Source organism: Megalops cyprinoides, chromosome 1 (genome assembly GCF_013368585.1).
Source record: "Megalops cyprinoides isolate fMegCyp1 chromosome 1, fMegCyp1.pri, whole genome shotgun sequence".
NCBI classification, from domain to species: Eukaryota; Metazoa; Chordata; class Actinopteri; order Elopiformes; family Megalopidae; genus Megalops; species Megalops cyprinoides.
In genome coordinates this window covers 59,516,780-59,531,068 of record NC_050583.1, presented here as the reverse complement: position 1 = coordinate 59,531,068, position 14,289 = coordinate 59,516,780, and the positions used below count along the sequence as shown (strand labels likewise).

Sequence of the window (14,289 nt, the reverse complement as noted above, 5' to 3'; positions counted from 1 at the left end):
CTGTTCGCTTGGAATCCCGACTTCCCAACTGTAGGTCCAATATTTTCCTTTTTTGGGCATGAGAATGCATTACGTAATTTGGGAAGAGCTCGCGTCTCTAGCAAACTCGAATGAAAGGTAGGGCGAGGTACCCGGGATCGAGAGTAGCGTTCGCGCGTACCAATCAGATCTGCGTTTCCAGGCGAAAGCGATTTCCCCTATTGGCCGGAGGGCGGTGATTGAATTTACCCACGCTTGGGTTTGCACACTCCCTTACAAGCGTACAGTCGACTCTCGTAGTTGACGGTCGGAGGGGGAGTGAGACTTGTAGTTTTCCCTTAAAGTGAAATTGTCCGGGAAAAGGCATTCGGATTGTGTCTGCATTAAAGGAAGAGGATAGGTATAGGGTAGAACGAGCTGTTTTTGCAAGCACTTTTTCTTCTCTTAGACAGCGGAGTGAAGTTTTCAACATGCCGGTTTTCCACACGAAGACGATAGAGAGTATCCTGGAGCCCGTGGCTCAGCAGATATCTCACTTAGTGATCATGCACGAAGAAGGTGAGGTGGACGGTAAAGCGATACCGGATCTCACCGGACCCGTGGCTGCCGTTCAGGCTGCTGTCAGCAACCTCGTGAGGGTGAGTGTTCAAAGACTAACTTGAGAGAGGAGAAAAGTGCCGTGCTCGGTTACCTGACGCTGACCTACCCCCAGTAGCTACCCTGCGCCCTCGCATTTTATATAACAAGCTGAAACATTTACTCCCAAGCTAGGTAGCTGGCTAGCTGCATTAACTCGCCGATTCGGTGTACACGGTTTATTCTGTCCTTGCTTGCAACATTTTAAAGGGTACAGAGATAACTCTTCGACAGGACAGCACTTGGCTAGCTGGTAGAGTACCAAGCAACTTTTGGAGTAAAGTGACGTGTTTTTTTCTTTGTAAAGATGCCCTGCCCCCTCCGTTCAGGGGTTGGGCAACTGAAGGCTGGCAGTTATCACTTGTCAGAATTAACAGTCGTCTTCTTTGACATTGCCTCGCTTCCTGTCAGAAAGATATCCATTCATGCGTGTTGTACTTAATACTTTGCTGAGTTACTGAAAGAACTGAACGCTTATTTTAATTTGGCGTGTGTAATTTATTTGATATCTTTGTAACGTAGCCTACATCGAAGTGTTTCGACGGGGTCTTTTTCGCAACCCATGGCAATTTTACATAGAAAAGTTTTGGAGCGTGCAGCTAGCTGGCATTAGCGAAAGAGATACCTAGTTGAATCATTTTTATGGTAGTGTTATAAAGTAAAATCCAGAGGTTGTGGTGGAATAACCCTCATGTATAGCATTAAATCTCCGCGTATGGAATGTGATTTAACGCATAAAATCACGATGAGTGTGTTGACATATTTGTAGCTTCCTGGCCGCTGTGAGTTTATACAGCTAGTGCAGTGTTTATTCCGAAACTCTGAACAGCTCGAAATGATACAGTTTACAATTTGGCATTTCGCAGACGCTTTTAAACCAAAGCGACTTACAATTAGTGCATCGATCAGGTTTAGCTGACGACCTCATAGGCAAAAGATCGCACTAGCAATGCAGATTAATTATTTACAGTACCATGCTCCTGTATATCCTACAACAATACACTTTCGTTGTGTTGATAACTGCGTTTTTTTTGGTAACATTTTCTCATGAAATGAAGTGAAGCTTACTGCTTGAGGTGTGAACTGGGAAAGGGGTGTTTCATTGAAGTACGGCCATGACTAGGACTCGTAGTTAGCACAGTGTGGTTTGGTTTTAACGCAATAGACACTGAAAACCTGGGACTGAGGCGCATAGACTCGGATCTGCCTCAGTCCCAGAGGATAGATTTGAGTTGTGGAGTGTAATGGCTTGGCATTTATCCATTGACCTAGCTTTAACCTGGCTTCTTTCAGTTTTCAGAAACGTATTCATAAAGGTCTGCGTCTTGTACCACCTCTAAGGTATTTTTTTGACTTTTTGCTCACCTCCGTAAGCGTAGCCCCGTGTGAACTTGCCTGTCCGGACAGTCTTCTGACATTGTGCCAGATCATTTTACTGCCTGTTTGACCCATTGATTTTCAGCGCATCTTAAGAAACCCCTCGAGAATTTTAAGCTTCCTGTAGTTTCCCTGCGTAAAATCAGTTTTGAACTCGAGGAATTAACTTTAAAACTGCACATGGGAAGAGGAGAGACTCCACTGGTTGAAAGTAATGACACCGACAAACAAATAGATTAAAATAAACCATAGAATATATTTGAAATTAAACTGTACATATTGTATTTTTGCATATGTATTAATTGATTTATGTTCGTTAATGTCTACTTGATAAACCCAAGTCAACCAATATAATTAACAAGCATAATCTACCTACACTCAAGTGCAAGTGTGACATCTGGGTGTCCCCAAAGAAACCATCATAAGGCTAAAATGGTAGCCTAATCCAGGTGTTGGAGGTTTATGAGTGAAAACCAGGTGCAAAATTGGGATGTTAGGGCAATTACTCCTGTGTGACAGTGTCTAAAGTATCAGGGATAAATCCCAGACTGCATCTAATGTTGCCACTGAGACTACTGAACAAAAAAATGTGTCATAAATTCCACAATTCAGTGTTTTCTGCTGCATAGTAAAAATGTCTCAAGTGCAGCGCGTGGGAGTTCGTGATGATCACTGCTTTGGTGAGGTAAAAATAGAACAGCTCTAATAATTATCTACGGCCGCTCAGACTTCTGTGGTCTGCAAAAGAGAAACGAAAGTTTACAAATATCTTCCCAAGACAACGCAGGCAGGGCTATTTATGCAGTGCAGTGTGGCACGGGCAGTTGCTAGGGTTAAATTTGGATCGTTGGAATGACACCTCCATGTCCTGACCAGAGAGATTAGCCTGGCACAGTGGGTTTCCATCTTGATTGGAGTGACGTTTACTGTCTAGAGTGACCTTTTTTCCAACTCCTCAAATGTTCTGGTGTTTATTTAGTGTCCTGAAAAAATAGATACCTTTTGGTGCCTCTCATCATAATGTTCACACTCCCACGTCTACTATGAAGTTTCCTTCCTCTTTGATATTAGGTAAGTCTTCTGAGTGTCATATTGTTTTCTGTGTGGAGTCATATTTCACAACATACTTATTTTCCAGTCAAATTACGTGGATTTCTTGTAAAAGCAAGTTTTTTTTTTTTTTTTTTTTTTTAAAAGAGTTTTCACCCCAGTGAGCTGTCAGGTTTGAATAACACACAGTACCAGTAACATGAAGAAAATGCATATGATTTTGTAGACAAATGCTTCTGTTTACCTCTACCATACTTCATTCATTCATTCAAGTGTTTCATACTGTGAATTCTGTGTATACTACTGTTATACTGTGAGTTGTAATGTAAACTTCAGGAGAATTTAATCAGAAAGTAACAGAAACAGCATGGAAATTTGCATGTATGAACTACCTGTTTCGTAATGTGATGGTTTAAGTCTTGAGGGTTTTAAATGTGGTTTGTACTGTCTGAAAAGAAAGGAGAAGGAAGGCTCTTAAATGTGAAGATTCTTCAGTGGAAATTTGATGTTGTTCTGTGGCCTAAAGCTTGGGAGTGAAACATTGGAATGGTTAAAGTGCTTGAGCTGTGCTATCAGAGGAATGATCACATTTTTCCCTCCCCACTGGCATGAAGGAGTAATTCATGCAGTAATTATTTCCTGTTGCCCCTGGAAACAGCATCTGCCTGTTGTGATTTTTGTGGAAAGACTGGAGACGAACCATAAAGTCCTCTTTTTTTTTGTTCTGAGGAAAAAAAAGCCCTCTCCTTTTAACTTTCAACCCCAGCCATGAATCCTGACTCATACTATTATGTCACTATAGTCTGCCGAATTAACTCCATTTAAACCAGCAGCGGTATTTCTTGAATTCTTTCTCAAGATTCTAATTACCGCTCCTTTGTTATGAAGGAGATTAAGCTCTTTTCAGCTATTCTGCTGTAATTCATGTCATTCTGCCTGGGAATCAGTCTAGTGGCTATTCTCCAGACGGCCTGTGTCTGTGCCACAGTCATACATTTGCTGTGGTTACTGCTGCCCAGAAGAGCCACTCATCTCTAGTGATTTGCACCATATTTTTGAGCATTTATAAATCTGTGTATTGAAAAGAAGTGCACTACAGTCTCTCCCTTTTCCAGAGGAAGCCAGGATAAGGAATTGTGGATGTTTTTTCTGCAGAGTGGATTAGTGAGATTTAATTTAGGTGCATGTTTAAAGTGAAGAGATTCAGCCAACCTTTAGTTGGACCTGGCTCTGAACTTTTTAGGCCAGCTACTGCTCTGTAGTATGTTTTAGTCTTAAAACTACTAAATTTCCATCAAAATGGCACGCTTTCCTGGCAGAGCATCTCTTAAGTCCTTGACAATCGTCCAAGCGGTACATTCCTCAGAGACGAAAGACATAAACCCTCACAAACAGCAGAAGAGGAACCTCTTGTTCTTCTTCTGCTTTTAGCAGAACTTTTTTTTGGCAGATGTTATATCTTCCTGTGATTCCGTATGCACAGCTCACCATAAAGAAAATTCATGGTGGGCCAAGGCCTTCTGTAGGTCAGTGGAAGTATGTGGAGCCATAGCCTGAACAGTTGAGTGAAGGACTGCCGTCTGCCTGTTGGCTAGTTGTAGCCTGTTCAAATCCAAGCTGGATCTTGTAGTTCTCTTTGACACTGTGTGCCAGTACGAGGTGGTTGCATGCTGGTTGGGCAGATCCTTGACTGGGAGAGCTTCTCTGTCCTCTGAAAGCATGGCTCGCCCTCCAGCTGAGAAATGAGTGAATGGAATGTCAGGAATGCTTAGCGGGCATGTATCTGTCTGGATTTGGTAGGCATTTGGTAGGACCGGTGAGAGAGAGAAATCCATTGGAAACTAAAACATTTAGCGTGAGTAGGCCCTAATTTGTGTTGGCCTGTGAAAAAACATACGTAATCCAGCATTACAGCAATCATGTGGTTTGACATAGCCATTTGTATGCAAATACTTAAGGGGTTATTATAGAAAACCATTCTGAGCCATTGTCATAAAAATTGTGCCTATTCAGTCAACTTCTATCTTGTGAAACGATTTTTTAGAGTAATACATTGCCCCACAGCCACAGCGTGTTTCCTGTCTTGTGAGACATCTGGGAGTGTTGTTTGCTTTTCAGGGTGCTACGTCTTCCAGTAGATATGTTATCCATCCAGCAGACATTTCCCTATATGGACAAAAGCACTATAGACTACAGTAGGTTAAAGCTGGTTCTAATGATTTACTGAAAGTAATATTAAACCACACCCTTTGAAAGTGAACAGTAGATTTTAAACCCAGACACTCTCAGCTTAGTATATTGAGCAAGCAGTAATACAAGGACAGTGCTGATTGGCTTCAGGCTGCTCCTAGTGTTTCTGTAAGAAATAGCAATGGGGAAAATACTGTTTGGGATGGTGAGAAAAATTAGTGGAAGTTACAAATCATTGAGTCCAGTGAGACAGTTGAGTCCAGCAACCGTCCCGGCAGAAGGGTTATTGTGCTGACATTCTCAAAAATCATTCTGATTGATTCACGATTCTCTGAAAGTCATGTTTTTCCTGCCTATTAGCATTATTTTGGCATTAAAATGTATTGAAACAGTCCCACTCGGTCCGGGAGCCCTCAACAAAGGGCAGCTGAGTGCTGGAGGTCAGCATCTGTCATGCTCGTGTTTGGCATGACGTAGCAGGAGACAATGCCAGGAGCAGAACAGGGTTTCTTTTTATAAGTTAGCTTGAGGTCAGTGTTGGATTGAGGTTATGAGGAAAGTTTGTTAAAGGTCTTGCTCTTTTTGGGAAGCTTCATTTTTTTCCCAACTGTATCCTCATCTACATGTCAGCCACTCTTGTTTTTTGTTATGGATTGGAGCTCATGTCACTTCTGCTACAAGGTCTGAAGATTTCTCTTCAGCGTCCTCAGAGTTGGACAATAGACTGTGTCAGTGAAACAGTGTCAGCGAGAATCTTCTCTCATGTAGGCTCTTTCACAGAGGTCTTGGTCTTAATTTTTCTCTCACAGGTGTTGGCCTATATAGTTTAGTTTTTCATGAAAGCTTAGGTGGAACTGGTGGAGGTTTAATGCAACAGTAAGCCAGTAATTAATAGGTGCCCCATGCAATGTACAGCCTGCATGTTGTAATTTCTAAAAGCTCTTGGGTTTTGAAGCAGCTTGCGGGTTGTTTTGTATTGCAAGGTCAGTACACTCGGTGCACCTCAAAGGGTGAAGAAAGGTTTGAACCCAGTGAGAGCAAGCAGTGAAGCCGTTACCTTCTAATGACTACATAAGGGCTTTTCAGGGCTTTCTCTGCCTTGTCCTCTCGTAGCTTTTTATGGTGTCAAGACAGTATAGCAACTGTTAGCGGCATGAGGCCCTGGCTCGGACGAGGATCGGCATGTCTGTCTGCATCCACGGCCAACTCCAACAGCGGCCAGCGCCGCGCCAAACGAAATCAAGCCCCCCATCTATTAACGTTCCTCACGTCACTGTGCCTGAAGTGCTTCCATTTGCTTTGGACAGGTTCCAGGGGGTGAAACTGTATCGCCACTGTTGCTGGTTTGTTTTTGACTCCTACTATGTGGTGGTGTCACCCGTCACTTCTAACACCGGTCCCATATGTTTACAAATTGTTGTCTCTTTGGTTTGCCAGAGAATCACTGAATGAGGGGAAATGAGTCGATTGTGCAGGTTGGCTTCACTGGGACAAGAAAGGCTTCAACAGGATAAGATTTGTAAACAGGTAGAAGTGGAATTTTCCGTGTATTGCCCGTCTTATTTTCTCTGTGTGAAATTGTCATGTCAGGGATGTGGATATTGATATCCAGAGACGTGATTATTGATGTGGTTTCCACGTTTCCCATCTATTTGTTCACCACTGTACGCTGACAGTTGTGTATTGACCAGGCATGAATTGGAGGCAATCTGATTACAGTGCTTCTGCAGGGAGAATCCTACTGGATACTCACTCTACAAATGTTACAACCATTCACACTGAGAGCAAGCAAATTGTATTAGTCAGAACAGCCCTCACCTTCTGAGAAATTTATCAGCTTGTGTTTGCCTGTTATTCTAGTGACAGGCTTTGTGGTTTTTCTCATAACAGGAAGGTTTGCATCGATGAGTTCCCAGGCTAATTTTTAAAAAGCCGGAATTTCCCTCGTCTTGTCCATGGTTTGGACGAAAGCTTCGTCTGCATGGTGGCTTTTTTATTGGGTAGTATTGTGGCATTCTGACTTCACTCAAGATCTTGCCCACTACTACTCTTAAAAGCAAGAGGTGAGATGTTCAGGTACCTCTGTAAATGAATGCATTGAGTTGGTGTCATGGCCAAGACCTTTCCAAACTATAAAACCTTCCCTTCAATCATAGCAGGTAGCATAACAAAATAGAGTAGATTTGGAAGCACATCTTATTAAAGCTTAGTGTCATCTGGCAGGGCAACATTTTTCTAGGAGTGCATTGGGTTTATGTTCATTCATAGGGTGATAATATTTATGTAATAATAATTGGAGGTTCATTGATGGGGTGATAATAAACTGTGATGGGTTGTTTTAGGCCTAATAAGCCTGCAAATGCACATCTCATCTACACACCCCCTGTGTCATTGTTTTCATCCAGTAATTATCGCTGTATAGGACAGTAACATCCAGACATTGTAGAAGAGAACTGTGTGTTCCAACTACTGCTCCTACCTATTCCCAAGTGTATTACCTGTAAGTGTATACATAAATATCAAATGTTGTAGCTGTCAAAGAGCAGACAGCATATTATTTACAGTCTGAACTGGAATTGTCCCGTGGCGTGGCACAGAGAGCTCAGCTGTCTCAACAGCATTGCCCGGACCCTACGAGAGCATGAAAGGATGAGGAAACATGTTGACGTCATGACCAGAGTGCAGAGGGTGGACGGACTCTACTCTCTAATCTGCAAATGGTTCTTGATGACCTTGTTGTGTGGGTGAGCGACTGTGTATGTGAACCTGAAACTGCAGTGGTTTGCTTCCACACCCACTGCACCTCAATGGACCTGAGCTTCAAAGTGCACTAGCCATCAAACTGCAGGGGCTCTGGATTCGAAACGCTCTAAAGAGGAACCGTGGTTGAAAGGAGTCCAGCAGAAACGCTTTTGTGCTGCACCACCTGACACGCTTCTGTGTCCACCCAGCGTTAGATTACAGGGCCCCTGTGTTGGATCCCTCGGTCACCTCAGTCGTGGCCACACACGAGAGATTTCAAAATTGCAGAATTGTCCTATGCCGCTGTTCAACCACATTAACCACTGTCAGCCTCTGCCCTTCAGCTGAAAGAAGAACCACACTCTGCCTCGAATACATCCAGCTCTGCCCTTCAGCTGAAAGAAGAACCACACTCTGCCTCGAATACATCCAGCTCTGACCTTCAGACGGGTTTTACCGCAGACTAACACCACAACATCTAATGGCTGTACAAACCCAGACAATCGAAACTAAACTACAATCCCGGTCAAGGACCCTTCACTTTTACGCTGGCTGTTTTTAACAAACATGTATGATTTTAATTCTGGATCTTGTAAATAATATTAGTGGTGGGCCAATAATATTTGATATCATGATATTTGAATATATTAGTAGTGTAATGTTCATAATTATGATATAATTCATTTCACTATGCATATTTCCAGTAGTAAAGCCATCTGCAATCATGAGCTATGCTAGTGGTGAAATGAAAGTTCTTTTTATTCTGATGTATTCGCTTGAGCTAGCTCAGCTGAAAGCAGTGCAGAGTTTCTGACTGCATTCAACAGCCAAGGGAGCATGTAAAAGACATGGAATTGTACATGGGGTGTGATGGGGTGTGAAATTACACCCTACTGGCTTACTGTTCTGCCATAACATACCAGTATGGAAAGTCAGACTGTTGGGATGCCGCGTGTGACCCTGATTAGATAACATTGTGCATAGATTGCATTGAGAGGGGATAACAGAATGGACAATCTCAAAACTGCAGCCATTTAAAATGGTTTTTTTTAGATCCTTTGTTTGTTGTATAACATCTGTCATTTTGTTCTCAGTTTAAATAATTCAACAATTTAGTGATAGTTAAGAGAAATGTTACCCTATAGCCCTCCATCCTCATAATAATATGGTGCATCAAGTGGTCCCTGAGTAATATCACTTAATATGTTTTTAAATGTGTTTTTTAAATTAGTTTTCATAATGTTTTGTAGCTTGTATTTTTTATTTGAAAGATGTTGCATATACCATTCTTAATGTATTGTTTATTATTTTCTTTGCTGAACCATTTGGCATGCAGATTTGAAGCCAAGGAGAAGTGTGTTTTATGACTGAGCACTTTATCTGTTTTGAGCACTGAAGTATAAATGCCCGGCTGTAATTATAACATCCAGGGAGAGAAAACCCAAGTTACAAGAAAAGTGCTGCCAAGACGTGGTGAAAGTAGTGGTAGCCTTAATGTTCAAAATGAGCCCTCTGTCAGTGTTTCTGACTGGAGTGCAAATTATAAGCATGGTTTATTTGATTATACTCAATATATCTTGTGTTTTGCATTTTAGCAAAATCTGTGCCATGACTGCAGAACAGAGAAGGGTTCCTAGATCTGTTAGTCAGAATGTATCTTTGTACCACTGTGTGTATATCAAAATGCCTAGGCTAATACATGTCACCTGTTAAAGCAACAGGGTACAAGCTATGCTTCGGGCATAAAGAGGATTCACATCTTCAGAATCTTGTCCAGTGTGTGTAACTGAGTATCTGAGCAGCCAAAACCTTAGGAACCCCAGACCGTAAAAATTCCAGCACCATCACAAGTGAAGCTGCTCTGTTTCTGCAGCTTGTCAGTTTCTAGTGATGCTGCTTTGTTGTAATTTCTGTACATGAAGTGAAAAAAGAAAAAGTCAGGCTACTCTTGATTATTGAGTTTGTCTCCTTGTGCAGCCATGTCCTTTGATGCTTGAAAGTGGAAAGTGTGGGAAGAACTTTCTTTTAAGCAGGTGGTGCAGAATTGCCCATTAAAATAAAATTTACAAAAGGGGTGTTACTCCTTTTGAATCTACTGATGAATCAAATGTATAAACATGTAAGAGTCACATTAGGTGAATAGTCTTTGTTTAAGGTCATGTTTACTTGTGCTGGTTTGATTTGATGGGAATTTGATTGGTCTCTCATATTTAAACTCTGGCAGGGGAATTTTCTTTGATTTCAGTGAAGACTGCACAGTTCCCCCTTCCATGTTTTGATATCCCAAATTTAATGCCTATGGCCTTGTTTTGCACACAAAGTCAGGATCTGCTGAGTTTAAAGGAAATGTTGAATGCAACTTCAAATTGTACACACCTAAAGAGAACAGTAGATGTTCACATTTTGTGTGATCTGATTGGGTACTGACCACCTGTCAATCACCTGGTTGCTGCTGGGTAATTGTGCTACACATAAGCTTACGTGCTATGAATAGGACCAGCTGAATGTGCAAAAATGGTGTCTCCTGTTTGTGGGGCAGGATGGGTGGGGTTGTTTCTGAGGTTGTTTCTAAGTGCAGTGAACCACATCAGTCAAGAGTAGAAATGTGGTAGGAGATACCGCTGTGAGCCCATAGATTTTTTTTTTTTTACTCAAGAAAGGAGCTGTATTTCAATAATTTTTATCTTAGCAGTTTATTGAACATATAACTAGCCTCTCTGTGCTCTATATTGTTTCCATAATCATAGGAAGCATAGTTTATGACAGCATTTTAAAGTTAAGTGTTTAACAGTCTGCAGACAAGAAAATGCTTCCTATTACCTGCTGCTGCTCGTTTCCTGTTATTTTTTACAGGAAATTATTTCATGCTGAGAGTGATGTCAGTGGAACATGATAGTTCATTACTTAGAGCAGTTGCATCTTGCAGCAAGTTATCTAAGACACAACAAATAGGCCTAAAATTGATAAATAGTGGAACTCTGTTTTTGAGCTGTATGGAGGGTTGTGAAAATGCGCATTGTAGTGGAGCACATATCCATTATGAGTCTGAAGTCCGAAACTGTCCCGAGCTAACTTTATCCTGATGAGCTTCCTTTATTTTGTTGCCAAACTCAAAATCATTTAAAATGTCCCTGCCCTGCATGGCAGTGCCTGATTATCACTGGAAAACCTTACACGTTTTTAAGATGGAGTAGTAAAGCATAGAGCAGATGGCAAAAATATCTGCCTGCTGCTCTTGAACTGGTCAAAACTCACTGCTGTGAGGCTCAGGAAACGCCACAGCACAGTTGCAAGGTAATCACAGTAAGCAATCATTCTACCACAAAATGAATTTACCAGCTACACAGCTGTATAGCTGTATAGGCTGCATAAAGCACTTAAATGAGAGACAAAAGGAGTCATCCTCTTTAGAATGCAAGAAAAAAAAAGCGCACATTAAAATTGTTGGCTAATATGAAAAAAGAACAACTCAGCATCTTGAGGAATCCATTTTCTTTACTACCTGCCAAGGTAATTCTCAGTTTTGTCTGCTCCCCCCCAAAATGGCATTCATTGTAGAAGCATGATATGAGGACAATATGAAACAAGTGAACTTGAGAGTCTGTGTTGGACTTGTTTTAATTCAAGGATTTGTATAAACACACAAAGCAATATGATGTAACTGAACCTTAATCCAAGTGTTAGATGTGAAATATCCGTCCAACCCAAACCAAAGCAGGCGTTAGGCGACACTCGGATCAGTTATCAGAATTTCACTTTGCTGTTGTGATGGAGTATGCTTTTCCACTTCTACTTGAAAGGTGTGTGTGTGTGTGTGTGTGTGTGTGTGTGTGTGTGTGTGTGTGTGTGTGTGTGTGTGTGTGTGTGTGTGTGTGTGTGCGCGCGCGCGTGTGCGTGTGGGGTGGGGTGGGGTGGGAGGGAATGTACGGAAACGGGGAGTGCCAAGTCAGGAAAGCCTGGCGGGGGTTCAGAGAGGATCAGCTCTCTAACCCTGGTGCAGATGTCTGCACAGGGGGAGAGGGGAAGCCAAGGACGGCGGGCAGGAATCCTCTGTCCTCCCTGCGGAGCCGTGATGGGAAGTCACGGCAATGAGTCAGGGAAACTCCGGCCTGTCAGGGGACCACCAGCTGCCCCTCTCTTTCCACACAGTCACTGGAAGGTGTAGGTGATGTGCAGTGTCAGCCGTTCTCAGCTGGACTATAAGCTGCAGCTGTCTGGGGTTTGGAGGCTGGAAGGTGTTTGATGAAATGGAAATGTCAGTAATGCGGATGAGTAAGAGCCGTCTGCTTTGTGTTTCTGATGGGTGGAAAGATGACATCAGCTACGTTATAATGAGCAACAACTGGACCGTGCCTGCAGGGGCGTGGCTTTGTGAGTGCTTGGTGAGCACTGATTGGATGGAGAAAACAAGTTTGTTTCCACTAATATACATTCATTAGCCTGTTTCAGTAGCCTGTTTCATAAAGGCAGTAAATCTATTGCTTTTATATTCTTGCAAAGTAAAACTTTGGCCCACATTCAATCTTACCACAAAGCATCTGTCTTAAACTTAGAGGAATATGTTGAGACAGAAGTTTTTTGGTGTTATACGGCAGTGTTCACTAATTTCAGCAACTGCCAATCTTTTTGTGTACATATCAATTACATGGTTACAGACAAACCATTTTGTAGTAATACTGACTCCAGGCATTTTTCCCTTTCTTCTAAAACAGATGATGTTACTTATTTTTAATATTTTTAGTTTGTTTTCCCCATCCAAAATCTCCTTTAACCTTTTTATATACCTTGTTGTTATGAATTTTGTCATCTCAGAATTCAGACCACTCAGTATCACTATCGTACACAGGGCTCCACACGCAGAGTGAGAAGATACCGCACACCAAGGCTTCTGTCCACCTGCAAGTTCTGTGAAAGCTTACATCTATTAGGGTTATTGAGGACTGGGAAACAATACACCGAGTGGTTTTGTATCTCTCACCACCTGAGACCCACAGAGTGCTCTCCCTTCTCTAAATATGGTAAACCATGTTTAACCTGAGCTGACAGTTGTGTGAAAGACCTGAAGCTGCGCAGCTGTTGACCTTGACTGGACTTGTGACAAATGTAAGTAGGCAGTAGTGTTTTTTTTTTTTTATACTCTTAGCTTGCAGAATTTATCATTGTAGTGAATGTAGATTCGTAAGAACCAGCACCCGCACTTCCACTCTGTTGGTTCTTCCTACTGCAGGCTGCTTTTTTTGCAGGAGGTTACCATGACAGAGGTGGGTAGAACGTTTTACCCTCTTGTTGGACATCTGAAGCCTTTTATAGACCCGTTACTTGTGCGTCGTTCCTTTAAAAGGAGATGTCTGCGGTTGTGTCTCCTTGTGCCGGGCAGTGTAACCACTGAGAAATGTTACAAGGCCGCCTCGTGAAGAGGTGGCTCATGGCTGAGCGCTGAGACATCCCCGAACCCCACTTACGTGCGATACCGTCAGCGAGGAGAGGCATCGCACTTAACAGCTCTGTGTTGGGCAAGGAATGCATCTGCGGGGCGTCCTCGTAGGATGTAACAAAGTTAAATATAAGGCAGGCCTTGAGTGATCTGTGACATATGTTTGAAATCGTCGGGGTTTCCTGAAGAGTCGGGGCGGGAGCGAGTACTCGAGTCCTTGAAATAGAACAAGAGCTGGAGGATTAAAAACACCGCTCGCTCGATCTTTCCAAGGCCATTAAACAGTTCGTTCAGTTAAAGGTTTTCTTTGGCTTTGTCCGTAAACAGGCACTTTTAACTACTGTGTGGCAGGGTAGACAGCACCGCCGTAGGCTTTGATAAACGAAAGTGCCGAATCTGAATGTAAATCCCTCGCTTTCGTTATCGCACGCTGTCTGCTGTGTCTACAGTGATTGGAAGTGGGTGGGGTTGATAGTGTGAAGATGTGCGGGGCGTGAGAACGTAGCAGCGCATTCACGGCAGCGAATTGAGCGGGTCCTCCCCCTGTGCTCAAAGGAAGCATTGCGTCTTAAACGCCACGCAGCAGTAGTCAAGAGAGTGGTCGTGAGCAAGGTTTTCAATGCAGGGCTGGCAAACCACAAAACCAGATCAATGTGTCACTGCATGCAGCCGAACCCTGCCAGCGTCTCCTCGCTTTAGACAGCATAACGGCTCTCTGCAGAGTGCTGCATACTGCCATTTCAGGTCCCGCTGCTTGCGTTTTGATTTTTATCAAACAAAAAAAATGTAAACTCATTTAAACGACCCGCAGAAAGCCATCACTTAACTCCAGCAAGAATATCTTGACCTGGTTTATAGTTCTTATTATTCTCTAGCGATGG

General features: G+C 42.6%; 1 protein-coding gene across 3 annotated transcripts in view; it reads left to right on the top strand.

Moving 5' to 3' along the window:
- The first annotated feature begins 253 nt into the window (after window positions 1–253).
- LOC118785484 (vinculin) overlaps window positions 254–14,289 on the top strand; it is a 46,491-nt gene continuing 32,455 nt past the window's right edge. The window contains exon 1 of one of the 3 annotated variants that reach the window (XM_036540186.1): window positions 254–617. In XM_036540186.1, the coding sequence (XP_036396079.1) occupies window positions 450–617 (168 nt within the window). In that variant the 5' untranslated portion in view covers window positions 254–449. Of the gene's footprint in view, window positions 618–2,972; window positions 3,064–14,289 lie in introns of those variants that run through there. The other 2 variants (XM_036540167.1, XM_036540177.1) reach the window with 2 other exon arrangements.